Source organism: Rhinoraja longicauda, chromosome 13 (assembly GCF_053455715.1).
Source record: "Rhinoraja longicauda isolate Sanriku21f chromosome 13, sRhiLon1.1, whole genome shotgun sequence".
Lineage (NCBI taxonomy): Eukaryota > Metazoa > Chordata > Chondrichthyes > Rajiformes > Arhynchobatidae > Rhinoraja > Rhinoraja longicauda.
Window position 1 is genome coordinate 22,597,523 of NC_135965.1, and position 27,083 is coordinate 22,624,605.

At 48.7% G+C, this 27,083-nt stretch overlaps 1 protein-coding gene across 1 annotated transcript; it reads left to right on the forward strand.

Annotated features, from left to right (window-relative positions):
- Positions 1-5,966: 5,966 nt before the first annotated feature.
- On the forward strand, positions 5,967-27,083 carry tnfsf10 (TNF superfamily member 10). Its single transcript, XM_078410554.1, has 5 exons — positions 5,967-6,134; positions 19,564-19,740; positions 21,185-21,230; positions 21,668-21,787; positions 23,038-27,083. Exons 1-5 carry the CDS (start codon positions 6,003-6,005, stop codon positions 23,487-23,489), a joined length of 927 nt encoding a protein of 308 aa, XP_078266680.1. The 5' UTR covers positions 5,967-6,002; the 3' UTR covers positions 23,490-27,083.

Here is a 27,083-nt window from a genome sequence, read left to right on the forward strand (position 1 = left end):
GATAGGGGACATTTTGTGTCGGGACCCTTCTTCATACTGATTGTGGTGGGGGGGAAGAAAAGCTTGAAGGGGGGGGGGGGTTGGGGGGAGGACAAACCCTGGCAGGTTATAGGTTAATAAGATGAGGAGGGGCAAAATGGTTGGACAAAGTGGTGAGGACAGTTTACCGGAGAAAAATGCACAAAGATAGAGGCGACGGAAGAGGAGCTCAACGTCATGTTGGGATCGGAGCTCTTTGGCGTGTAGGTGTAGGGGTAGGAAGGATTTTACACCACAGGGCTGCTCTTGCTTGGTCATTGCATTCTCCAACTTCACGTAAAAACTACCCCAATACTTTTCGACTCGTCCACTCTTCTTCAGACCCAAAGGGAATATGGACAGGTTATAGCAATGGTGGTGAGGTAGAAGACTAGCCATGACCTAATTGAATGACATAACAGGCCTGAGGGGCGAATGGCCTACTTCTATTCCTGTTACCTCAGTCCTCCTGTTATGTAACCCAGCACGGATTCAAGGAAATAAGAAGTGAAATAAAAAATAGCCGAAAGGAAAGATAAAATGGCCGTAAAGACAAAGGTTAGGGTACAAATCGATAAGACAAACATTACGGGAACAGAAAGTAATCGAAAAGTAAACATGAAGTTTGAAACCATGATAGATAAAGAGCAATTAAATGTTCCCCTGCTAGTTTGTCAATTGCTTATGAAAGTGAAATAGGTCAACATAGCAAGGGTGGGGATGCAGTCAGGCCCTGCTCTGTGTACAAAGCTCAGGGGTGTAACACGCAATCTAATTGCAAATCCTTGTTATGGACCTGCTCAGGAATTCATTATGGTTTCAAGCTGGATGACAAGAGTCAATAGTCAAGAGTGTTTTATTGTCATATGTCCCAGATAGAACAATGACATTCTTACTTGCAGCAGCACAGTTGCAGTTTTGGTCTCCAAATTTGAGGAAAGATATTCTTGCTATGGAGGGCGTGCAGCGTAGGTTCACTAGGTTAATTCCCTGAATGGCGGGACTGTCGTATGTTGAAAGGCTGGAGCGATTGGGCTTGTATACACTGGAATTTAGAAGGATGAGGGGGGATCTTATTGAAACATATAAGATAATTAGGGGATTGGACACATTAGAGGCAGGAAACATGTTCCCAATGTTGGGGGAGTCCAGAACAAGGGGCCACAGTTTAAGAATAAGGGGTAGGACATTTAGAACGGAGATGAGGAAGAAATTTTTCAGTCAGAGAGTGGTGAAGGTGTGGAATTCTCTGCCTCAGAAGGCAGTGGAGGCCAGTTCGTTGGATGCTTTCAAGAGAGAGCTGGATAGAGCTCTTAAGGATAGCGGAGTGAGGGGGTATGGGAAGAAGGCAGGAACGGGGTACTGATTGAGAGTGATCAGCCATGATCGCATTGAATGGCGGTGCTGGCTCGAAGGGCTGAATGGCCTACTCCTGCACCTATTGTCTATTGTCTATTAACATTGTACACTGTAAACAATATAATATACGAGAGAGAACAAGTTCAGTGTGTGTATATATACACATACTCACAAATACACACATATATATATATGCCCCGAAGAAATCACACACACACACACCACGCCCCGAAGAAATCAATCACTTTTGTCAAAGCTGGAGAGAAGCGTTGACCACAACCAAAAACAAGGGTGGGCCTCCTCTACACGGCCACTGACTGGCAGCTGCACGTCGATCTGGGCAAACAGCTGGAATTTCCACAGCACATCACAGCAACATCACTCCGATCATGATCATCGCCTCCGAAGTGACGAAACAGCTGATCATTCTGGAGCTGACAGTGCCCTGGGAAGAGCGTATGGAAGAAGCAAATGAAAGAAAACGCGCAAAGTACCAGGAGCTGGTGGAGATGTGCCGGGACAGAGGCTGGAAGACACGCGATCAACCCATAGAGGTGGGCTGTAGAGGCTTTGCAGGTCGCTCACTCTGCAAAGTCCTCAACCAATTGGGCATTACGGGGCTGGCAAAGAAGAGGGCCATTCAATCCGCAAGCGAAGCCGTAGAGAAAGCCACCAGATGGCTTTGGATTAAGAGGGCTGATCCGTGGGCAGTTGCTGCTGGGACGCAAGTCGGGGCCTGATCAACCCCGGCTGGGTCGCTTGGGCAAGGGTGTCTGATGTGGTGAGACCCGAAACACCCGATGACCCCAGGTCACATCACTGAGGATGCGTCCCAGTGCATCCAGAAGATGTATCTTGCACATATATATAATTGCAGTATTATTGTTTGTTTTTTGTGTGTACATATTTGTGTGTGTGTGTGTATATGCTGTATATATATATATATACATATATATATATATATATAATATATACACACACACACATACGTACGCACAAAAAAAGACAATAGTAGTGCAATAATAGTAATAATAGTCTATGTAATACAGAGTTTATTTGAGGTTGTAGTGTTTAATAGCCGAATAGCTGTAGGGAAGAAGCTGTTTCTGAACCTGGACGTTACAGTTTTCAGGTGGGTGAACAGAATCCAAAGTTTATAAGCCACAAGCTGCTTGGAAATTCCCAAGGTTCATGAGAAGGTTCATTGGGTCAGGGAACAGTGACGAATGTAAACCTTTGTTGGAAACTATCCACAGACTTCCGGGCTTGTGGCTGTAAACAAGGAAATATCAAGAGCTTCTTGAAGAGGAAGCAAACTTTAATCAAGAGGCACTGCAATTTGAACAATGGAACATGCAGAATCTTTGAGATAGACACAAAGTTCTGGGGTAATTCAGCGGGTCAGGCAGTGCCACTGTGCCTACGCCCCTATGTTCACCAATTCTCCTGCAACAACATACAACTTACTGCAGATGCTAGAAATGCAAACCAACAAAAAAATAATTCTGGATCTGCAAGTCAAGCAGCTTCAGAGAAGGAGCGAAATTGGGCCGATGTTTAAGGTCAACGGCTCTTAATCAGAACTGGAAATGTGAGAAGGTGGGTGTGTGTTAGTTCCCGACAGTGGGAGGAGTTTCAGGCGCCAACCTGGGACAGATCAAAACTGGCAAATTGACAGCACCTCTCACACCCAGCAGAGAGAGATAAGAAAAAGAGAGAGAGAAGTCCAAAGAAGGGTCCCGACCCACAGCATCACCTGTTTTCTGGCCACTGGCACTGTTCCAACCAGTTTCAAGCACGCGGTGGTCCAGCCCCTACTGAAAAAACCTAACCTAGACCCCACCTTGCCTAGCAACTACAGACCCATTTCCAAACTGCCATTCCTGTCAAAAGTCCTTGAAAAGGCAATTCTAAACCAATTAGTGCCCTACCTGCACCAATACACCATCCTGGAAAGTTTCCAGTCAGGTTTCAGAGCCCACCACAGCACAGAGTCTGCCTTGTTGAAGGTACACAACGACCTGCTTCTCGCCATCGACACCGGCGACTGTGCAATCCTGCTCCTTCTCGACCTCAGCGCAGCGTTCGATACAGTGGACCACACCATCCTTATTGACCGTCTCCGGTACGCGGTTGGCATTGATGGCACTGCCCTGAGCTGGTTCGCTTCGTACCTCAAAGATAGGAGTTTCGCCATCAACATAGGCAGTTATTCCTCTGCTCCAGCTAGCCTCTCCTGCGGAGTTCCACAAGGCTCCATCCTAGGCCCCATTCTCTTCTCTCTATACATGCTCCCCCTTGGCCAAATCATTCAAAGGCACGGCATTTCTTTCCACTGCTATGCCGATGACACTCAGCTTTACCTCCCCCTGAAACCCAACAACCAGTCAAATTTAAACAGCCTCTTACACTGCCTTGAGGACATAAAATGTTGGATGGCATAGAACTTCCTCCAATTAAATGAGAGCAAGTCTGAGGTCATCCTATTCAGCCCCCCCGACTCCATCAAATTGATAACAGGCAGTCTTGGAAGTCTATCCTGCCTAGTCAAACCGCATGTCAAAAACCTCGGCATGATATTTGACTCTGCATTAAAATTTGATAAGCAAGTCAACGCTGTGGTAAAAGCCAGCTTCTTCCAACTTCGAACCATAGCTAAAATCAAACCTTTCCTCCAATTCGACGACACAGAAAAAATCATTCACGCTTTCATTTCCTCCCGCCTAGACTACTGCAACTCCCTATACACTGGGATCAGCCAATCTTCCCTGTCCCGCCTGCAACTGGTCCAAAACGCCGCAGCGAGACTCCTGACGGGTACCCGTAAAAGGGACCACATCACCCCGATTCTGGCCTCTCTCCACTGGCTCCCTGTACGGTACAGAATCAACTTCAAGCTCCTCCTATTCACGTATAAAGCCCTAAATGGACACTCCCCCCCTACATCAAAAATCTTCTAACCCACCTCTCTAACTCCAGGTCCCTCAGGTCGGCCGACTTGGGGCTACTCACTATCCCGCGGTCTAGGCTTAAGCTCAGGGGTGACCGCGCTTTTGCGGTTGCAGCTCCTAGACTGTGGAACAGCATCCCTCTCCCCATCAGAACTGCCCCCTCCATCGACTCCTTTAAGTCCAGGCTCAAAACCTATTTCTACTCCCTAGCGTTTGAGGCTCATTGAGGAGGCGCTGTGAACTGTTTGCGTGCTACTGTACGTTTCTTTTTTTTTTTCCATTGGAACCTAATCAGATGTACAGCACTTTGGTCAACGTGGGTTGTTTTTAAATGTGCTATACAAATAAAATTGACTTGACCTGTCCATATTCTCCAGAGACGCTGCCTGACCCACTGAGTTACTCCAATGCTTTGTGTGTTTTAAAAAAAAAAATAATCCAGCATCTGCAGTTCATTGTTTCTAGATAAGAAACGGTGGTGGAGTTGTGGAGTTGCTGCCTGACAGCTCCAGAGACCCGGGTTCCATCCCGACTGCGGGTGCTGTCTGTACGGAGTTTGTACGTTCTCCCCGTGACCGCATGGGCCTGTTCCTGACAGCACCCACAGTCAGGATCGAACCCAGCGTTGTAAGGCAGCAACTCTACCGCTGCGCCACAGTGCCCCCTCTCACCCTAAAGCCATTTTGTCCTTGATATTTCCACGCTGGGGGAATACAATGTTCCAGTTCTCTAAACCATGAGCCTCCTCAGATTTCTGACTTATGGACGCTGACCCTTGCCCCCGGGACGCCCTCTGGCAGAAATTAAACCAAGAACCCGGACAAAGTTCCCAAGTGTGTAAAACAGAAGGTAGACACAAAGTGCTGGACTAACTCAGCGGGTCAGGCAGCATCTCTGGAGAAAAGGGATGGGCGATGTTTCGGGTCAAACCCCTGCTTTAGAAGGATGGGTGACCAACAAGCCTGTACATTTTTTTAATGAAAAAGGGTCCTGACCCAAAATAACACCCATCCCTTTTCTCCAGAGGATGCCGCCTGACCCCGAATAGATTGGGTCGACGCACAGAGTCTCTTGCCCAGAGTAGGGGAATCAAGCACCAGAGGACATAGGTTTAAGGTGAGGGAGGAAAGATGTAATAGGAACACGAGGGGTAACTTTTTCACACAAAAGGTGGTGGGTATATGGAACGAGCTGCCATAGAAGGTAGCAGGCACTATTGCACCACTGAAGAAACATTGAGGCAGGTTTATGGATAGGACAGATTTAGAGGGATATATGGGCCAAATGCAGTTCGGTGCAGCTAGTGTAGATGAGGCATGTTGGTCAGTGTGGGCAAGTTGGGCCGAATGGCCTGAATCCCCGCTGTATGACTCCATATCTCTCTCTCTACGACTATGATCCGCAGAGTTACTCCATCTTCGGTATAAACCAGCATCTGCAGTTCTTTTTGTTTCTACATTGGGTGAAAGAGAAAGAGTCTTTGATTGAAGTAGGAATCGAAACCGAAGCAATGCTGGCTTGGAAGTAGCTGGGGAATTTTGTTTTTGGTATTGTTGGCAGGTTGTTTGGGTGACTCCTCCCGCTTTTGCTTCTCAAAAGAACACTCCCATCTCAGCGCAAGGGCACTCCAGGGGTGATGCAGTCGTGAGTGTGTGTGCACGGAGTCAGCGCAGGATGGGAAGCAACAACATCAACAACGGCCCCATCACTGGCGCAAGACTTGGGTGCTTGCTCTGTACCCTTCTGATGGTTCAGGGCGTGTGTCTCACCGTCACCTATCTGCACTTTAACAGCAAGTTGAAACAGGTAGGCAAGAAACTAACTACTCCATAAATCTTTCGCTTATGCAAAAAAAAAACAAAAAAAAAACCTCAGTGCAAACTGCTGGAGCAACTCAAGGGACAAGAAGGGTCTTTGCAAACGAGCATTTGCAGTTCCCTGTGTCTGAAGAAGACCGGGTCGCCCCACCGTCCATTCCCTCCGCAGATGCTGCCTGACCAGCACTTTGTGTATTGCTGAGGATCCCAGTGTCTCTAAACCGTGCCCCGCTGTATCCATATCACTGCTGGCACCTCCCGAAAATTGCACCATCCAACTCGGCGTCTCTTTTTGTACAAGAGCTAGTGTCTGCAGCTCCTTGTTGCAACGGCTTGGTTTCCTAAAAACATCGCCGATACTAGCTAGTCAGCACGGGACAACTGCAGAGTTGCCCGATTTTAATGCAGGAGGCGATGACTTATAAAAATGTAAGATTCTTGTGATTAACCCATGAAAACTATGGACTTTTCTTCAATGCAACTTTAAACATCCATTTGCAAAAACCGTCACAGACACAAATCCGACCGAGCGATTCGGGGCAGGGAACGAAGGAATTGCTGCACTCTTTGTGTTTCTGGGCTGGCTTTTGCATTGGTCCCAGAAAGCTGCTCACAAAACGCACAAACACTATCCCAAATCTCCCAAATTGCGTGCAATTATTTTTTTTAATGCATGGACACGGGTATGGACACGTCCGCATCTTTACCCGACAACTAAACTTGCTCCCCAAGTTCTTGGCTAACTTTGAAACTTTCCACAAAGTTTTTAAAAACTAAGAAATCATTTTGTATTCTCTCTCTTTCTTTCCTGCCCCTCCCAGCTCCTGTGCACACGTTTCACCCGCTACCCCCCCTTCGTCCCCTTTCACCTACCTGCCCTGGTCTTTATATGTATCTCCTTAAATCTGACACCCTTTTGTCCCCTTGTCACCTGCTCCTCCCAACTGCCAAACAAACCGCACCCGTCACTTGTATGCACCTATCACTTATAGACGCAAAGTGCTGGAGTAACTAATTGGGCCAGGCAGCATCTCTGGAGTAAAAGGATGGGTGACGTTTGGGGTCTGAAGAAGGGTCCTGACCTGAAACTTTACCCACCCCTTTTCTCCAGAGATTTGTGTCTTTGGTATAAACCAGCATCTGCAGTTCTTTGCTTCTACACTTTGTTTTCACTGATCACTTGCCAGGCGTTGGTTGTCCTGCCCCCACCTCTCTTTTCCAGCTTCCTCGCCCCCTGCTACATCTGCAGTGGCACAATAGACAATAGACAATAGGTGCAGGAGGAGGCCATTCGGCCCTTCGAGCCAGCACCACCATTCAATGTGATCATGGCTGATCATTCTCAATCAGTACCCCGTTCCTGCCTTCTCCCCATACCCCCTGACTCCGCTATCCTTAAGAGCTCTATCTAGCTCTCTCTTGAATGCACAGCGATGGAGTTGCTGCCTCACAGTTCCAGAGACCCGGGTTCGATCCTGACTCCGGGTGCTGTCTGTACGGAGTTTGTACTTTCTCCCTGTTACCATGGGTTTTCTCCGGGTAGTCCGGTTTCCTCCCACACTCCAAAGACGGACAAGTTTGTGAGTTAATTGGCATCGGTAAAAAATTGTGAATTGTCCCAGGTGTGTAGGATAATGCTAGTGTACAGAGCGATCGCAGGTCGGCGCGGACTTGGGGGACTGAAGAGCCTGTTTCCACGCTGTATCTCTAAAGTCTAAAGTCTAAATCTGTCTGAAGAAGTGTCCCGACCTGAAACCTCACTTATCCATGCCCTCCACAGATACTGCCTGACCCGCTGAGTTATTCCAGCCCTTTGTGTTTTACTTAAGATTCCAGCATCTGTGGACCTTGAGTCTGTGTTTTTGTACATGTTTCAACTGGTGTCCCAGTTCCCACTTAGCACTCTGATCCACATTGACATCTGCTTCGGCGATGCCTGTTGCCAAACTATTCTGCATTGCTTCCCTCTCCCGGCGGGACTTTGGCCCTCCCTTTCTCCAGACTCCCACTGAACCTCAGCAACACTGCTTTTCCTCCACTTTCCAACATCTGCAGGCTTAACTATTTAACCGCTGCGCCCCTGTCTGTAGCTCCCGGAGACCCTCAGACTATCTTTAGTCAGACTTTACTGGTCTTTATCTTTCACTAAACAGTATTCCCATTATCCTGTACCTGTATACCATGGACGGCTTGATTGTAATGTATAGTCTTTCCATTGACTGGAGAGCATGCAACAAGAAAGCTTTTCAATGTACCTCAGTACACATGACAATAAACTTAACTCAACTCAACTTCCAAACTGATCTCCCGGTGGCCGAGCTCTTCAACTCCCCCTCCCATTCCCAGTCTGACCTTTCTGTCATGGGCCTCCTCCAGTGCCATAGTGAGGCCTACCGGAAATTGGAGGAACAACACCTCATATTTCACCTGGGCAGTTTGCAGCCCAGTGGTATGAACATCGACTTCTCCAACTTTAGATAGTTCCTCTGTCCCTCCCTTCCCCTCCTCCTTCCCAGATCTCCCTCTATCTTCCTGTCTCCATCTATATCCTTCCTTTGGCCCGCCCCCCCTGACATCAGTCTGAAGAAGGGTCTCGACCCGAAACGTCACCCATTCCTTCTCTCCCGAGATGCTGCCTGACCTGCTGAGTTACTCCAGCATTTTGTGAATAAATCGATTTGTACCAGCATCTGCAGTTATTTTCTTATTCAACTTATCTAAACTGAACTGCTCTTGTGCCTTCTGGTCTTATTAATCCCTCAGGCATAGGTTATCATTGGCAGGTCGTGGTTCCTCTGTGGGTGGAGATGGGAGGGAGGAAGGAGGATGTTAGTGGGAGTTGGAGTGAAGAGTGGGGAAGTGGGGAGTCTGTTGCTGGAATTGCACCGTTCGGTTTTCATTTCCTTCTTGTACTTTGTAAACAAATTTTGAGGAAGCGAGAAATGAAACTTGACTCCTGTCCAGAGGAAGCCTTGGGGCAACGAGGGGGAGGGCAGGCAATTTGTTCTGGCCTTTCCGCAGAGGTCTCTGAGAGCATTTTTTAATTGCCTCCCAAAAGGCAATTTTCAGCCAACAAATCTGAGTGGTTGAACAGTGGACGGCACGGTGGCGTGGATGTAGAGTGTCCCGGGGAGCCGCGCGGGTGGCGAGTGTGTCCCGAGGAGCCACGCCGGCCCGATCCACCCGCCGAACAACCATTAAGCCGACTCGCCCCTCAGGCCTTCCAGGGGACTGCGGTGAAGTCTGGCGGTGAGGCCTGTCTGGGCCGAAGGAGCCTCAGCAGTGGCGGCGATGGTGGCAGAGGGAGACTCGGCGGCGGCAGCTGGAGCCTCGGTGGCGGTGGGGCCCGGCGGTTGATGAGCATGAGGGGGGCAGGGGAAGACTATGGGGGCCCGGCCTGGGGGACCACCGTGAAGAAGAACAATGGGGACCCAGTGTGGGTGAGGGGGGGGGCACTCTAGCTAAGAATGGCTTTCGGCCCAGGGGATAAGTCTGTGTTTGTTTGTCTGTTTGTTCAGGTGCACACAGCAGCCAGCCAACAGTCGCTTGTCTTTTTCATTTTATTTTCACTTTTAATTTCAAGTTCTTGTGTACCTTGTGTGTTGTGACTGTCGGCAGACCAATTTCCATCCGGGAGATGAATAAAGTTTTATTGTTTCGTATCGTTACAACGCCAGAGATCCGGGTTCGATCCTGACCATGGGTGCTGTCTGTACGTTCCCTCCGTGACCACATTGGTTTTCTCTGAGCGCTCCCACACTCCAAAGACGTGCAGGTTTGCAGGTTAATTGGCTTCTGTAAAATTGTAAATTATCCCTAGTCTGTAGGATAGAACTTGTGTATTGGGTGGATTGTTGGTCGGCACGGACTTGTGGGCCGAAGGGCCTGTTTCCGCGCTGTATCTCTAAATTAAACTAAACAAAGACAAAACCGTCTGGCAATTTCTCACCAAAATAAGTTTAACGGTGAGAATCAACAACTGGTTGTGGTATCACACTCTTTAGACTTCAGACTTTAGAGATACAGCGTGGAAATAGGCTCTTCAGCCCACCTCTGACCAGCGATTACCAATACACCAGCACCATCCTACACACGAGGGACAATTTACAATTTTACAGAAGCCAAATAAACCTACACTCCTGCATATTTTTGGAGCGTGGGAGGAAACCAGAGCACCTGGAGAAAACCCACGTAGTCACAGGGAAACGTTCAAACTCCATACAGACAGCTTGAGTAGTCAGGATCGAACGTGGGTCTCTGGCGCTGTAAGGCAGCAGTACTACCACCGTGCCCACTCCATTGGCAGAGTTCTACCCCTGCGACTCAGGAATTGAAGAGCCAGTCTCTCTGACCAACCAGCACAGAAGTTCTGGGAAGTTTACAGATTCCAACGTCTGCAATCTCTGTCTCTTTGGAAATTCCTGGAGTTTTGAGGGTCTGAGCCATTACTGGATGGGCTGGTTTGGTTTTCATTGCATTGGAGGAGGTTGATCGGGGAGTTGCCAAAATTGCACTGGCATTGGTAGGGTTGGTGGTTAGAAACCTTTCCCAATGGTGTTGGTGTTGGTTCATTATTGTCATGTGCACCGAGATATAGTGACAAAAATTGTTTGCGTGCTATCCAGTCCAGTCATACCATACATGTGGACAATCAAGCCACACACGAGTACAACGGCTAGAGCAAAGAGAAAAACACCAGAGTGTAGAATATAGTGTTACAGCATTGTAGTGTACAGTTGCAGAGAAAAGGTACAAGGTCCACAATGAGGTATGTCAGAAGATCGGGACCACATCGCAGTTTAGGGGATGACCGTTCAGTAGTCTGATAACAGAGGGGAAGAAGCTGTTCTAAGTCTGGTGATGGGCGCTTTCGAGCTTCTGTATCTTCTGCCGAATGGGAGAGGGGAGAAGAAGGAATGACCAGGGTGTGAGTGGTCCTTGATTATCTCAGCTGCTTTCCCGAGGCAGCGTGAAATATAGATGGGGTAGATGATGGAGAGTATGGTCAGTGTTGTGGACTGAGCCACATCCACTACCAACACAATTTTTAACAGTCTTGCGTACAGCTGATCCCAAATCAAATTATGATCCAATATGATGTCATCAAGTCATAGAGTCATACAGCATGGAAACTGGCCCTTCGGCAACTTTCCCATATCGACCAAAATGCCCCATCTACACTAATCCCACTAGTCTATGTTTGGCCCATCTAGATATTACTAAAACTCCCATAACTATCTATTATATTACTAAACCTCCCTGGTTGTTTGTACATGAAAATAGTTTGGGGCTTGACACAGCCAAAACGGTACATGACAATTTTAGGCCCACCTTACTCACCATTCCACCGAATAAACCCACTTTTGTTACTTTTAAAAAACAATTTACCTTATAAACTTTAATAAATGCGCTCCCCCCCCCTCGGAGGACCAGCGGGAGGACCTGCGCCCGTCCCGGCGTGCCCCGCGCCTGACCTTCCTCCCATGGTGCAGCGCGTGGCAGAGGCTGCAGCAGAGGGTCTAACAAGATGGCCGTCCCTGCCGCTCCCCGCAGTGCTGCAGGAGAGGCTTCGGTTTCACGCCCGGCTGGCAGGAGAAATGGGGCCGAGGTCAGTGCCTTCTCCCTGTCCACTCTCGCCCACCCCCGGCCCCGGGAGACACTCCCCGCCTGGCAACGGGTCCATGCCGTTGCCACCATTCCCCGCCGATTGCAGCCAAGCTGCAGGAGAAGCTTCGGCTCCGCAAGAGAGGGCCGCAGGAGAAACGGGGCCGAGGTCAGTGCTTTTTCCCTGTCCGCCCACGGCCACGGAGGCACCCGGCAACGGCTCCATGGTTCGGCCGAGGAGGGAGCAAGTGGAAGGGGGGAGGGGGAGGGGGGGAGGGCGTAGGGGGAGGGGGGGAGGGCGTAGGGGTTAGGGAGGGTAGGGCGTATGGCGAGGGAGGGGGGGAAAGTGAAGGAGGGATTGCTGCACCAATGCAGAAAGAGATGTTGGAGATATGCCGAACTTCCTTAATCTGCTGAGGAGAAGAGGCGTTGGTGTGCCTTCTTGGTCATAAGTTCAATGTTGATGGTCCAGGACAAATTATTGGTATTATTTACATCTAAGAATTTGATGCCCTCAATCATCTCCACGTCGGCAGCATAGATGCTGACTGGGGCATGTACGCCATCAGACCTCCTGAACTCAATAACGAAGTAAATGCCAGATTTATCTAAATCCAGAGGACACAGATTAAGGTGAGCAATTTTGTTTGTTCCAACGACAGACCAGCGTGCCCGAGAGATTGTGGAGGCCAAGATTTAACAACCGTCTGGATGAGTGGTTGAATCATCAAGACATAGTTGGCTGTGGACCTTGGACTGGTGAATGGGATTGATGCACTTAGCTACTTGATGGTTGGCACAGACATGGTGGACCGAACGGCCTGTTTCTGTGCTGTACGACTGCCTGGCCCATTAATCCCTCATTGCTGGCAACCCTGGCACGTGTGTATTGTCCATGCCAGTTGCCCCCTTACAGCATGATACTTGGTCTTTTCTGGAATAGCTGAAAGTACCATATCATAAGACATAGAGTCATACATCGTGGAAGCAGGCCCTTCAGCCCAACTTGCCCACACCAACCAACATGCCCCATCTACACTGGTCCCACCTGCCTGCGTTTCTCCCCTATCCCTCCATTCTATGTACTGGTCTAAATGTTTCTTAAACGTTACGATAGTACCTGCTAAATGTTGTGACAGTGCCTGCATATAGGAGCAGAGTTAGGCCATTCGGCCCACCGAGTCTACTCCACCATTCGATCACGGCTGATCTATCTTTTTCTCTCAACCCCATTGTCCTGCCTTCTCCCTGTACCCTTTGATGCCCTCGCTAATCAAGAACCTATCAATCTACGCTTTAAAAGTATCCAATGACTTGGCCTCCACCACTGTCAGTGGCAATGAATTCCACAGATTCACCAAAAGAAATTCCTCCTCATGTCCATTCATTAGGTTCCTCCTTTTATTCTGGGGCTGTGGCTGTTTCTAAACTCTCCACTAGTGGAAATATCTTCTCCGCATCCACTCGATCCAGGCCGTGGGATTGTGTTGTGGTCTGATATAAAGGCATACAGAATTATGAGAGACATCGATAGAGTAGATCGTAGGAAACCGTTCCCCTTGGCTAAAATACCTGGAACCAGAGGGCATGGGGTCAATGTAAGACTGAAACATTGACACTGGTTTAAGGTGAGATCTGAGGAAGAATTTTTGTTTAATGTAGAGGGTGGTGGGAATCTGGAATACACTGCCTGAGGGGTGGAGGTGGCAGAGGTTCCTACAACACACTCATCGTTCTGGTATCTCCTCCCCCAACAATGCCCAGGGCTCGTCAACTCAAGTCCAGTCAATGATTCAATTATACTTAACTGTCACTTGCACCGAGGTGCAGTGCCACTCTGTGTTTTTACATACTATCCGGTAAAGTCATGCAGCACCTCGTCTGGGCAGCACACAAAGAATCACACTGACAACGTTTCAAAAGTTCTTAGTACAGTCTTATCTTCCTGCAGCAGTGAACCAGGCCTGCCGCCACACCTGGCCGAATGTGCCCCGCCCCCCCCCCCCCCCCCCCCCCCGGCAGGTCCCTCTTTGTTCTCGGTGGCCCCTCACTCAATCTCTGCTTTAAAAATATCCGATGACTTGGCCTCCAATACCATCCGTGCTAAAGAATTCCACGGATTCACCACCCTCTGGCGTGAAAGAAAATCCTCCTCATCTCCTTTCTATAGGTACATCCTTATATTATGAGGCTGTGCCCTCTGGTCCTAGACTCTCCCACCAGTGGAAACATCCTCTCCACGTCCACTCTGTCCGGGCCTTTCACTATTCGGTAAGTTTCAATGAGGACCTGCTTGTTCTGAGTGTATAGGTAATTAAAACTGTGGGATTCAGTCTTCTGGCATAGACTCACAAATGGAATGACCTGTTTCTGCGCTGCAAGAAGTCAAAGATATATATTTTTGTCATGTAGGCCCGTAAATACATACAATAATATGTAATAAACAGAAATTCAATAAATTGATGACCACTGGCACAAAAAAAAACGGATTTCTTCATGCAACCAAAGATGGTTCATAGAAGTTCACAGTCTGAAGAAGGGTCCCGACCCGAAATGTCATCTATCCATGTTCTCCGGAGATGCTGCCTGACCCTGCTGAGTTACTCCAGCACTTTGTGTCTTTCCGTGATAAACCAGCATCTGTAGTTCCTTGTTTTTCATTGAAGGTCGTAGTTGAGAATCAGAGTAGGACCTTTTCTCACCAATTGCAAGAGTCATAACTTTCAGTCTTGAAGAAATCAGTCCGCAGCACTTTGAGTCCTTTTGTGCATTAACCAGTATGTGCGGTTCCATGTTTCTTCATTTCCATTTGATTTGCGCGAGGGGGTTTTTGGAGCTGTGGCCACTGCCCATTCCATTTCCCTCGGTGAGTCGGTTTAACTGTTGCAGGATGAAATTTGAGTTACATCTCCGTGGAGACTTGAAATATCCTGGGGATTGAATTCAATAAGTGGGCTGTTGAATGGCTCTATTGTTGTGCTCATTGACAGACACATCGCACGAAATTCTATCACCCTGGATCACTTACTCGAAGCTGCTGCACATCCTGTTGTTTCCAAAGTTGAAATTATAAATAGAGAGAGAAATAGGGAAATGTTTCTCACAGCTCCACTGACCCCGGGTTCAAACCTGACCTCTGGTGCTGCCTGTGTGGAGAACATGGACAGGCAACGTTTCAGGTCGAGACCCTTCTTCAGAATGATTGTATTAGGGGGGAGAAAGCTGGAAACGAGAGGTGGGGAGGTGAAACAAACCCTGTCAAGTGATAGGTGGATACAGGTGAGCGGGGGGGGGGGTTGAATGGCAAATAGTTGGACAAAGGCCAGAAATGAAAAGACAAAAGGTGTGAGGGGGGCAGCACAGTGGCACGGCGGTAGAGTTGCTGCTTTATAGCATCACAGACCCGGGTCCAATCCTGACCGGGTGCTGTCTGTATGGAGTTTGTACGTTCTCCCCGTGACCGAGTGGGTTTCCTCCAGGTGCTCCGGATTCCTCCCACATTCCAAAGACAAGCAGGTGGTAGGTGAATTGGCTTCTGTTAATTGTAAATTGTCCCTCGTGTGTAGGATAGTGCTAGTGTACGGGGTGATCGCTGGTCGGTGGGCCAAGGGGCCTGTTTCAAAAGTCTCAAATCTAACCATGGGCAGGTGATGTTTCGAGTCGGAACCCTTCTTCAGACTGATTACAGTGGGTGGGGGACGGGACGAAAACTGGAAAAGAGAGGTGAGGGTTGGACAAAGCCTGGCAAGTGATAGGTGGATACAGGTAAGCTGTTTGACAGGCAGATGGTTGGGCAAAGGCTAGAGATAAAAAGGCAAAAGGATAAAATCAATATAAGATAAATAGGATAAAAGAATAAATTAAAAATAGCTGGAATCTGGAGGGTTGGATTGTGATCTGAGCCCAATAGTTTCAACCCTAAGATAAACACAAAATGCTGGAGTAACTCAGCGCGACAGGCGGCATCTCTGGAGAGAAGGAATGGGTGACGTTTTGGGTCGAGACTCTTCTTCAGACTGATGTCGGGGAGAGGGTGGGACAGAGATAGAATGTAGTCGGAGACAGTAAGGCTGGTGGGAGAACTGGGAAGGGGGAGGGGATGGAGAGAGAGGGAAGAAGGACTACTTGAAGTTAGAGAAGTCAATGTTCATACCGCTGGGATGTAAGCTATCCAAGCAAAATATGAGGTGCTATTCCTCCAATTTGCGCTGAGCCTCACTCTGACAATGGAGGAGGCCCAGGACAGAAAGGTCAGATTGGGAATGGGAGGGGGAGTTAAAGTACTGAGCAACCGGGAGATCAGGTAGGTTAAGGCGGACTGAGCGGAGGTGTTCAGCGAAATGATCGCCAAGTCTGTGCTTGGTCTCGCCGATGTAGAGAAGTTGACACCTGGAACAGCGGATACTGTAGATGAGGTTGGAGGAGGTGCCAGTGAACCTCTGCCTCACCTGGAAAGACTGTTTGGGTCCTTGGATGGAGTCGAGGGGGAGAGGTAAAGTGACATGTGTTGCATCTCCTGCGGTTGCAGGGGAAAGTACCTGGGGAGCGGGTGGTTTGGGTGGGAAGGGACAAGTGGACCAGGGAGTTACGGAGGGAATAGTCTCTGCAGAAAGCAGAAAGGGGTGGAGATGGGAAGATGTGGCCAGTGGTGGGATCCCGTTGGAGGTGGCAAAAGTGTTGGTGGATTATATGCTGCATGCGACGGCTGATGGGGTGGAAGGTGAGGACAAGGGGGACTCTGTCCTTGTTACGAATGGGGGAAGGGGGAGCAAGAGTAGAGCTGCGGGTATTGGCATGGAGATTGATTGATTGATTGATTGATTGATTGATAGATAGATATAGCATGGAAACAGGCCCTTCCACCCGCCAAATCCATGCTGACCATCAATCACCCGTTCACACTGGTTCTGTGTTATCCCACTTTCTCATCCACTCCCTACTTACTAGGAGCAATTTACCGAAGTCCAATTAATCTACAAACCTGCACGTCTTTGGGATGTGGGAGGAAACCGGAGCATCCAAGGGAAACCCACGTGGTCACAGAGACAACGTGCAAACTCCGTACAGACAGCACCTGCGGTCGGGATCGAACCCGGGTCTCTGGCGCTGTGAGGAAGTGGCTCTACCAGCTACACCTGTGTGCGCTGTACATTTCTGCTTGATAAGTAAATAAATTGGGTGTCAGGGGTTGTGGGGAGAAGGCAGGAGAATGGGGTTAGGAGGGAACGATAGATCAGCCATGATTGAATGGCGGAGTGGACTTGATCGGCCAAATGGCCTAATTCTGCTCTTATCACTTATGACCTTATGATTAAAGAACAAACAACTGTTACTGTGATTGTGAGTCCAGCAGGTTAATGTACAAACCCCTTCTGGTTCAATTATGTACTTTTTGGAAAAATATTCTGTGACAGGGTGGGATAGAAGTGCCAGGATCGACTCGATAGCCAAATGGCCTCTCCTGTCCCAATGCTGTTGGTGAGTGAGGCTGGCTTTGGGCTCACCTGAGACAGTTCTGGAGGATTTCCAGATCTGGGCAATGCTTTGTTGCTGATTGAACCACCACAACAAAGCTCTGTGCAGCTGAGTTTAAACCTGCTGCTCTTGGTCTGACCTTGGTCTCCTCATTGTGGCTCACACTTAACAAAGAACATCGAACAGTATTGCCCCATTTGCCCACATTTGGCCCAGATCCCTCTAAACCTTTCACATCCATGTAACTGCCAAAACACAGAAGGCAGAATTGTACAGTAACACACCTATTGGTCCACAATATCCGTGCTGAACACGGTGCCAAGTTAAAGTAATCTCCTCTGCCAGCACCTGATCCATATTCCTCCATTCCCTCCATATCGAGGTGCCTATCTAAAAGCCCCTTAAACGTCACTATTGTACCTGCCTACACCATAATCCCTGGCAGCGCCTTCCAAGTACCCGCCACCCTCTGTGCAGAAAAACTTGCCACGCATATCTTTGTTAAACTTTCCCCCTCTCACTTCAAAGCTACGCCCTCTGGCCTTTGACATTTCAACACATTTGACATGTAAAGCGGAGACTGGCAGATACTTGGTTAGTAAGGCTGGCAAAGGCTATGGGGAGAAGGCAGGAGAATGGGAGTGAGAGAGAAAGACAGGTCAGCCATGAATCAATGGCGGAGTAGACTCGATGGGCCGAATGGCTTATTTCTGCTCCAACGATTTATGAACATACTTATGTACGTATGTTCACACAAAAGGTTCTGACTGTCAACCCTAGCTACACCTCAAAACTGATTTTTTTTTTCCGCTGTCTATAAAAAACTTTGATGTCAGAAAAAGTTGTAAGCTGTAATTTAATCTGATGTCACTTCCTAATTCAATCGTTTGCACTTCTTTAAAGTAATTAGGAACTGGGGTTTGTAGCTGGGGCGTTCAAAGGAAGAGGAAATCCTAATTTGCTGTTTATACATCAATAAAGATGCTTCGGTGAGCAGCCTATTAGTGATCTCACCCATACTCGCTTTGTAATTGGCAATACGTTAACAGTGATCGTCACAGGGGATGTCTGTGAGGCTAACACCATCGTCAAAAACAGGAACCTGGTTGTGGACTTGTCTTTGTTTAAATAATCAATGACCCAAAACACAGGGGAGGTCACTTTGTTAGTCTTATTTTAACAGGACAAGCGTGAAGCCTGGGTGAGTCACAGTTCTAATTAAAGCAGTAGACACAAAAGGAAACAGGGGCGGTACAATGACACAGAAGTAGAGCTGCTGCTGATGCACAGCGCCGGAGACCCGGGTTCGATCCTGACTGAAGGTGATGTCTGTACAGAGTTTGGACCTTCTCCCTGCGTCCACGTGGGTTTTCTCCGAGTGCTCCGGTTTCCTCCCACATCCCAAAGACGTACAGGTTTGTAGGTTAATTGGTCTGTGTAGATTGTGTATGGGGTGATCTCTGGTTGGGTGGACTTGGTGGGCCGAAGGGCTCGCTTCCGTGCTGTATATGTAAAGAAGCAAAGTGCTTGAGCAACTCAGTCGGCCAGGCAGCATCTCTGGAGAACACAGATAGGTGATGTTTCGGGTTGAGGCCCTGCTTCAGATGGGTCTTTAGAGTGATCCATATCCTTCCATTCCCTGACTATCCACGCAGCCATCTAAAAGCTTCTTAAACGCCTTCACCCCAAACCACTGGCAGCATGTTCCAGGCACCCGCCACCTGAAACATCACGTATCCATGTTCTCCAGAGATGTTGCCTTACTCACTGAGTTTAGTTTAGTTTAGTTCAGAACTGCAGCGTGGAAACGGTCCCATCGGCCCACTGTGCCTGCACCGACCAGCGATTAGCCACACACTTATCTTGAAAACACCCAGTGAATTGGCCTCCACTGCCTTCTGTGACAGAGAATTCCACAGATTCACAACTCTCTGGGTGAAAAAGTGGGATGTGGGAAGAAACCGGGGAAAACCAAAACGGTGACAGGGACAGAGTACAAAGCTGCCGCCAGCACCCGCAGTCAGAATCAAAACCAGGTCCCTGACGTAGTAAGGCAGCAGCTTTATTGCTGTGTCACCCTCCAGCACTCTGTGTCCTTTAGTGTAAACCAGCATCTGCTGTCCCTTGTTTCTCCATTTTCCAACCTCCTCTGCATGATCATCGCTGAGTAGCCACAAACTACCAGGTAAGAATTCCATATATCCCAAATACCTGGAAATGCTGCCCTTGGTGAGGTGCCAGGAGCGGTCCCCTGATCTGTGGTGGCTTGTACACAACGTGCAACGAGTTCTCCCCTGTAAACGTCACTGAATTCTTGCGCCTTCCGCTCTTGCTTCCAGATGGAGGACACCTTCACCAAGAACAGTATGAGCTGCCTGACGGAAGACATCCTCAACCCTCTGCCCGGCTCCATGGAGGATGAGAATCTGATCGACGGCCAGAGTGGGGAGCTGGAGGGAAGGAGTGAAGATGTCTGCTGGAGATTCCGAGGGCAAATCCAACGGCTGGTGGAAGATGTGAGTGAATCCTCGACACTCTCTCTGGCTCTGCGCTGCTCACTGTTATAGCTATCAGCCCCACCACACTTGAACCTGGTGTGTCAAACCAGGGGTGGACTTACACAGTAAATGGCCCTGTAGGATGGTCCTATGTTGTCAAGCTGGAAAGGGTGCAGAGAAGATTTGAGGGGGACTCGAGGGCCTGTGCTGTACGGTGAGGTTTGGCAGGCTAGGACTTTATTCCTTAGAGCACAGGAGGATGAGGGGTGATCTTATAGAGGTGTACAAAATCATGAGAGGAATAGGTGGGGTAAATGCACAGAGTCTTTTACACAGAGTAGGGGAATCGAGAACCAGAGCTTTAAGGTGAGGGGGGGAAAGATTCAATAGGAACCTCAGGGGCATCTTTTTTACACAAAGGGTGGTGGGTGTCTGGAACGAGCTGCTGGAGGAGGTAGTTGAGGCAGGTACTGTCACAATGTTTAAGAAACATTTGTCCAGGTACAGGGATAGGATGGGTTTAGAAGGATATGGGCCATGCACAGGCAGGTGGAACTAGTGTAGATGGGACATGTTGGTCGGTGTGGGCAAGTTGGGCCGAAGAGCCTTTTTCCGTGCTGTATGACTCTGTGACTTTATGATGGTGCCTTGGGGAGTGTTGGTGAACAGAGAGACCTGTGGGTGCACGCTTCCTATCCATACATCGGCCCAAATGTCTTTTGAAAGACGTAATTGTATCCGCTTCTATGGCTTCCCCTGGCAGCTCGTTCCACATATGGAGAACCCTCTGAGTGGAAAAGTTGCCCCTGAGGTCCCTCTTAAATCTCTCCCCTCTCACCTTATGCTAGTTTAGTTTATTATTGTCACATGTACTGAGAGACAGCGGAAAACTTTTTGTTGCATGCATGCAGCGAAATGAACATGATCACAATCAAGCTACCCACTGTGTACAGATACAGGATAAAGGGAATAATGTTTAGTGCAAAATAAAGTCCAGTAAAGCCCATTTAAAGATTAAAGGTAGATTGGGAAATCTCCAATGAGGTAGATGGGAGGTCAGGACTGCTCTCTAGTTGGTAAGAGGGTGTTTCAGTTGCCTGATAACAACTCTCCCTGAATCTGGAGGTGTGCATTTTCAAACTTCTACTCCTCTTGCGTGATGGGAGAGGGGAGAAGAGGGAGTGACCGGGGTGAGACTCATCCTTGATTATGCTGGTGTCATTGCCGAGGTAGCATGGTGCAGATGGAGTAAATGGAACGGAGGTTGGTTTGTGTGATGGTCTAGGCTGCGGCCACAACTCTGCAATTTCCTGCGGTCTTGGATGGAGCTGTTCCCAAACCGTGTTGTGATGGGTTGTAAGGAGTTTCTTAAAGGAGAGAGAGGAAGTGAGGGTTCTGCAGGGACGAGGAAGTGTAGGAATGTATTTTTAAAGCTTACACTTTTTTTCAAAATCAATTACAGACGATATCCAAACGATATGAACAGGACATGTCACTCATTGTGAAAGGTAAGCACATTTACCTAAGAGAAATGTTTTTGCTTTTGCTATTGGTTATGGATTCAAGAATGGTTTACTAGATGGACATGCTGTTCTTTATTGGTGCAAGGGTTGAGATGGACTGCATGGAAAAACGACCCTTCGGCCCACTGAGTCCCTGCCGACTATCGATCACCTGTTCACACGCTCGTTCTATGTTATCCCTCTTTCCCGTGCACTCCGTACACTCTAGGGGTCATTTGCAGAGGCCAGGGTAAAGGCAGCAGAATGGGGTTGAGAGAGAAAAATAGACCAGTTGTAATCGAATGGCGGAGCAGACTCGATGGGCCGAATGGCCTAATTCTGCACCTATGTCTTTTGGAAGGGTCAATGGAAGGAAAACCAGGAGATCTTTACGATGTGCCTTGTCTCTGAGCTAAAGTGAGGCGTGTGTCTGATCTGTGCAGGTGAGGTCTCTCGGTTCCTCCCATACCTGAGGCAGTCGGGATCTGGGTCACAGCCGTCTGCGCAGAAAGTAGCTGCTCATCTTGTCGGGACACAAAGGACAAAGGCACCCTCTCTGAAAGGTGAGCTCAGGACCATAGACATTGAGCCATACTGCGGAGAAACAGGTCCTTCGGCCCAACTTGCCCAGGCCGACCAACATGCCCCATCTACACTAGTCCCACCTGCCTGCATTTGGCCCATATCCTTCTAAACCTGTCCTATCCATGGGATAAATGCTATTTAAAACATTGTGATAATACCTGCCTCAAATACCTCCTCTGGCAGCTTGTTCCATACACCCACCACACTCTGGTGCAAAAAAGTTACACCTCAGGATCCTATTAAATCTTTCCCCTTTCACCTTCAACCTATGGTTCTTCATTCCCCTACTCTGGGTAAAACACTCTGAGCATTCTCCCAGTCTATTCCCCTCATGATTTTATAAGCCTCTATAGGGTCACCCCTCATAAATCTTCTGAAAAAGTTGCCCCTGAGGTCACTTTTAAATCTCTCCCCTCTCACCTTAAGTTTTGTTTAGTTTCAGTTTTCTCTGCACCCTTTCCAGCTTGACAACATTTTTCCTATAACAGGATGACCGAAACTGAACACAGCATTCTAAATGTGGCCTCACCAATGTCTTGTGCGACTGTAATATGACCAGCGACAACTGAAATGTTGGTTCACGCTGATAAGCCACGTTATCGCCAGTGGGAGTTGCTGCACCAGAACGTTACCTCGTAGAACTCTCCATTCGCACACATGAACCCATGGCCACCAGACCAAGAGGCAAAGATAGACACAAAGTGCTGGAGTGACTCAGTGGGTCGGGCAGCATCTCTGGAGAACATGGATAGGTGACGTTTTGGGTCAGGATCCTTCTTCAGATTATCCTTGGTATTCAATCTATCTTTGGTATGAACCAGCATCGGCAGTTCCATTTTATTGCATTTATTCTTCAGAGATGCTGCCTGACCCGTGGAGTTACTCCAGCACTTTGCGTCCATTGTGTATTAACCAGCATCGGCAGCTCCTTGTTTCTACAGTGCACTCCTTTCTGCTGTGCCATGATGCTGTAATGTGTACAATGTAACTGCAGATGCTGGTTTATACCGAAAATAGGCACAAAGTGCTCAGCGTGTCAGGCAGCATCACTGGTGAAAAAGGATGGTGACATTTTGGGTCGGGTCTGAAGAAGGGTCCTGACCCATCTTTTTCCTCCAGAGATGCTGCCTGACTCACTGAGTTACTCCAGCACTTTGTGTCTATCTGTGATGCTCTAGGTTTGTTGGACTATATTGCATTGTTGACCATCTCCGTGTTTCTGGTGCAGAGTCCGTAGTCAAGAAGCTTCATGGGCAGAAGATCCAGGCTTGGGAACCCGTGAAAGGCCAGGCGTTCCTGCACAACGTGGAGTACCAGGACGGGGAGCTGATCGTGCCACGGACCGGCCTCTACTACGTCTACGGGCAGACCTACTTCCGCCACCGCGACCTGGTGGCCGAGGAGGGCCGCAGTAGGGGGGAGGCGCCGTCCGATGCCGACAACAAGCAGATGATCCAGTACATCTACAAGACCAGCGCCTACCCCGAGCCCATCCTCCTCATGAAGCACACGCGCACCACATGCTGGGCCAAGAACGCCGAGTACGGCCTACACTCCATCTACCAGGGCGGCCTTTTCCGCCTCAGATACAGCGACCGGATATTTGTGGCCGTCAGTAATGTCAGCCTCATCGATGTGGCTGGCGGCTCCAGCTTCTTCGGGGCCTTTCTGGTCAGCTAGTCGGCAGGAGGTGAACACGAGGGCGCTCCTTGAGCCACGGTGCCAATCGCACGTGATCTTGATGGAGGAAGGTCACATAGGAAAGGAGGGACTGAACCAGTTTGATATCGGTGTATGACTGTCACGTGAACCAAGACACAGTGAGAAACCGCTAGTTTACCTCAATCTACATCAGTCTCGCCAACATAGGGCGACTCAGCGGGTAGAGCCGCTGCCTCACAGCGCCAGAGACCCGGGTCCGGTCCCGACCTGGGGACCTGTCTGTGCGTGTGGAATCTGCACGTCCTCCCCTGGGACCTCATGGGTTCCCTCCGGGTGCTCCGGTTTCCTCCCATGTCCAAATTCATGCGTTAGTTGTAAATTGTCCCCTCCACTGCCACCTCCTCCTCTCTCTTTCCATGGAGGTCTTGTCCTTGGCCACACTTTGTTAGGAGCTTACCCATCTCTCACCCCACCCCAACCTGCCCGCCGTGGGTGACCCCTGCCAAGATCACAGCCGCACCGTTTAGGCACACACAGGCTTCTCTACACAACAGGGTGGTGACCCTGGTGGAAGTTGCTTCCACAAGACGGGCAACATTGACCGTTGGCGTGTGTGTCCTCTCGGCAGGGCAGGGGGGGGTGGGTACATGGAGTGAGGTAAACCCCGTCACTGTGCATCGACGATTGCCCCTGAACAACATGGATCAGTGAACAACAGCACAGGGTCAGGCCCTTCAGCCCACAGTCCCCTGAAGTGCTTCTTTTCGTCATTTCAATCTTAATTGTTTTCCCACCGTTTGTTTTCGTGGAATCAATAGGAATATGGTGCCTCAAATGGCAATAAAAGCAGACTCATGCCATGGGGAAAGAACAAGGGGTTGGGGCTAAATGAAGAGCTCTCAGTGAGTTGAACAGACACAGTGGGATAAATAGACTCTCTGCGCTGTGTTAGAACAGGTCCTTTGGCCCACAATATCCGTGCCAAACATGCTGCCAACTTAAACCAACCTCTCCTGCCTGTTGGTGATCCATACCCTTCTTCCCCTGCCTGTCTAAAGCCACATGCACTGACCCTGCAGATGTAGCACTCTGTATATATGTATAGGACAGCTTATTTTTTTATTGCATGGACGATGCTTTGCTTGTACATCCGGGCAGATGCTTCTTCTGCCGCGGCCTCTGAATTAGCAGAGGTAGCCCTCTGTGAATTGCCCCTCTAGTGTGTGGAAGAATCGGGGACAGGAATTAACGTGGGGTGTGGGGAGAATGAAATGGGAATAATGGGAATGCTGGATGGTCAGCGTAGACTCGAGGGGCCGAAGGGCCTCTCTCCCTGCTGTTTGTTGCTTTGAATTCCGCTATCCCTGGCTGAGAACGTAAAAACAGTACAGCACTGAAACAGGCCCACCATGTAAACTAATGCCAAGATGCCCAGACTTCTCCATTCTGAAGAAGGGTCTCTACCCGAAATGCCATCCATTCCTTTTCTCCAGAGATGCTGCCTGACCCGCTGAGTTACTCCAGCTTTTTGTGTCTATCCAAGTTAAACGAATCTCCTCTGCCTGCATGTGACCCACATCCCTGCATATCCTTGTGCTTGTCTCAAAGCCTCTGAAACAGAATGAGGTGAGGTGAGATGAGGAGGGTGCTAAAGAATTGGGCAACATTTGCCCATTGACCTGTGTCGAGCCACGTGGCTCCATCTTGATGTCCTTACATTGGGGAGGGGGGAATGCAATGGGGAGATGGTGATTTCTCGCTCTCCGGTGGGGTGGACCAGTGACCTTCCACCAACTCGCCAGCTGCCTGGTGTACCTGTCCAAGTCTTTTAAATATTGTGATAGTACCTGCCTCCTCTGGCAGCTCGTTCCAGACATCCACCACCCTCTGTGTGAAAAAGTTTCCCCTCAGGTTCCTGTTAAATCTTTCCCCTCTCAACTTAAATAGACAATAGACAATAGGTGCAGGAGGAGGTCATTCGGCCCTTTGAGCCAGCACCGCCATTCAATGTGATCATGGCTGATCATTTTCAATCAGTACCCCATTCCTGCCTTCTCCCCATACCCCCTGACTCCACTATCCTTAAGAGCTCTATCTAGCTCTCTCTTGAATGCATTCAGAGAATTGGCCTCCACTGCCTTCTGAGGCAGAGAATTCCACAGATTCACAACTCTCTGACTGAAAAAGTTTTTCCTCATCTCAGTTCTAAATGGCCTATCCCTTATTCTTAAACTGTGGCCCCTTGTTCTGGACTCCCCCAACATTGGGAAAATGTTTCCTGCCTCTGACGTGTCCAACCCCTTAATAATCTTATACGTTTCGATAAGATCTCCTCTCATCCTTCTAAATTCCAGTGTATACAAGCCTAGTCGCTCCAGTCTTTCAACATATGACAGTCCCGCCATTCTAGGAAATATCCTAGTAAACCTACACTGCACGCCCTCAATAGCAAGAATATCCTTCCTCAAATTTGGAGACCAAAACTGCACACAGTACTCCAGGTGTGGTCTCACTAGGACCCTGTACAACTGCAGAAGGACCTCTTTGCTGCTATACTCAACTCCTCTTGTTATGAAGGCCAACATTCCATTGGCTTTCTTCACTGCCTGCTGTACCTGCATGCTTCCTTTCAGTGACTGATGCACTAGGACACCCAGATCTCGTTGTATGTCCCCTTTTCCTAACTTGACACCATTCAGATAATACTCTGCCTTCCTATTCTTACCACCAAAGTGGATAACCTCACACTTATCCACATTAAACTGCATCTGCCATGCATCCGCCCACTCACACAACCTGTCCAAGTCACCCTGCAACCTCATAGCATCTTCCTCACAGTTCACATTACCACCTAGCTTTGTATCATCTGCAAATTTGCTAATGGTACTTTTAATCCCTTCATCCAAGGCATTAATGTATATTGTAAATAGCTGCGGTCCCAGCACCGAGCCTTGCGGTACCCTACTAGTCACTGCCTGCCATTCTGAAAGGGACCCATTTATCCCCACTCTTTGCTTTCTGTCTGTCAACCAGTTTTCTGGTTCTTGATTCCCCTACCCTGGGTAAAAGATTGTGTGCATTAACCCTATCTATTCCCCTCATGATTCTGTACACCTCTAAGATCACCCCTCAGCCTTCCACGCTCCAAGGAATAAAGTCCAAGCCTGTCCAACCTCTCCCTGTAGCTCAGGCACCTCAAGTCCTGGCAACATCCTCGTAAATCTTCTCAGCGTGTTTTCCAGTTTAACGCATATTTCCCAGAGAGGGATTTAACGGCAGATGATTATTTCCAGTGATCCTGGATATTTGCATAAAGCAGTCGCAAATTTGAAAGAGATTTGGTGACCCGCTGTTGATTTAAACAATGACATACATGGTTAAGTGTGAACAAACATAGCAAAGAAAAGCTCGTGGTCAGGCTAATTGTTGTAATGGATGATGGCAACAAAGCTGGTGACAAGTCAAAGAAACAAAAGTGATAAAAGGTATATCAACACTCCCAAATTTTTCACCCACAAAACATTTCTGTTCAGAGTCAACAGAATGAAGTTTTTTTTAAATAATTATTGATAAAATTGCCCTTTAAGGCAAAATAATGTTTGTTATTAAAAT

What these genes read in the sequence shown, in the direction of transcription:
- tnfsf10 (XM_078410554.1), top strand. Translation starts at nt 6,003, where the DNA reads ATGGGAAGCAACAACATCAACAACGGCCCCATCACTGGCGCAAGACTT. An exon ending in CATGTCACTCATTGTGAAAG is followed by an intron (nt 21,231 to 21,667) that starts GTAAGCACATTT and finishes TGATCTGTGCAG; the next exon opens with GTGAGGTCTCTCGGTTCCTC. An exon ending in AAAGGCACCCTCTCTGAAAG is followed by an intron (nt 21,788 to 23,037) that starts GTGAGCTCAGGA and finishes TTTCTGGTGCAG; the next exon opens with AGTCCGTAGTCAAGAAGCTT.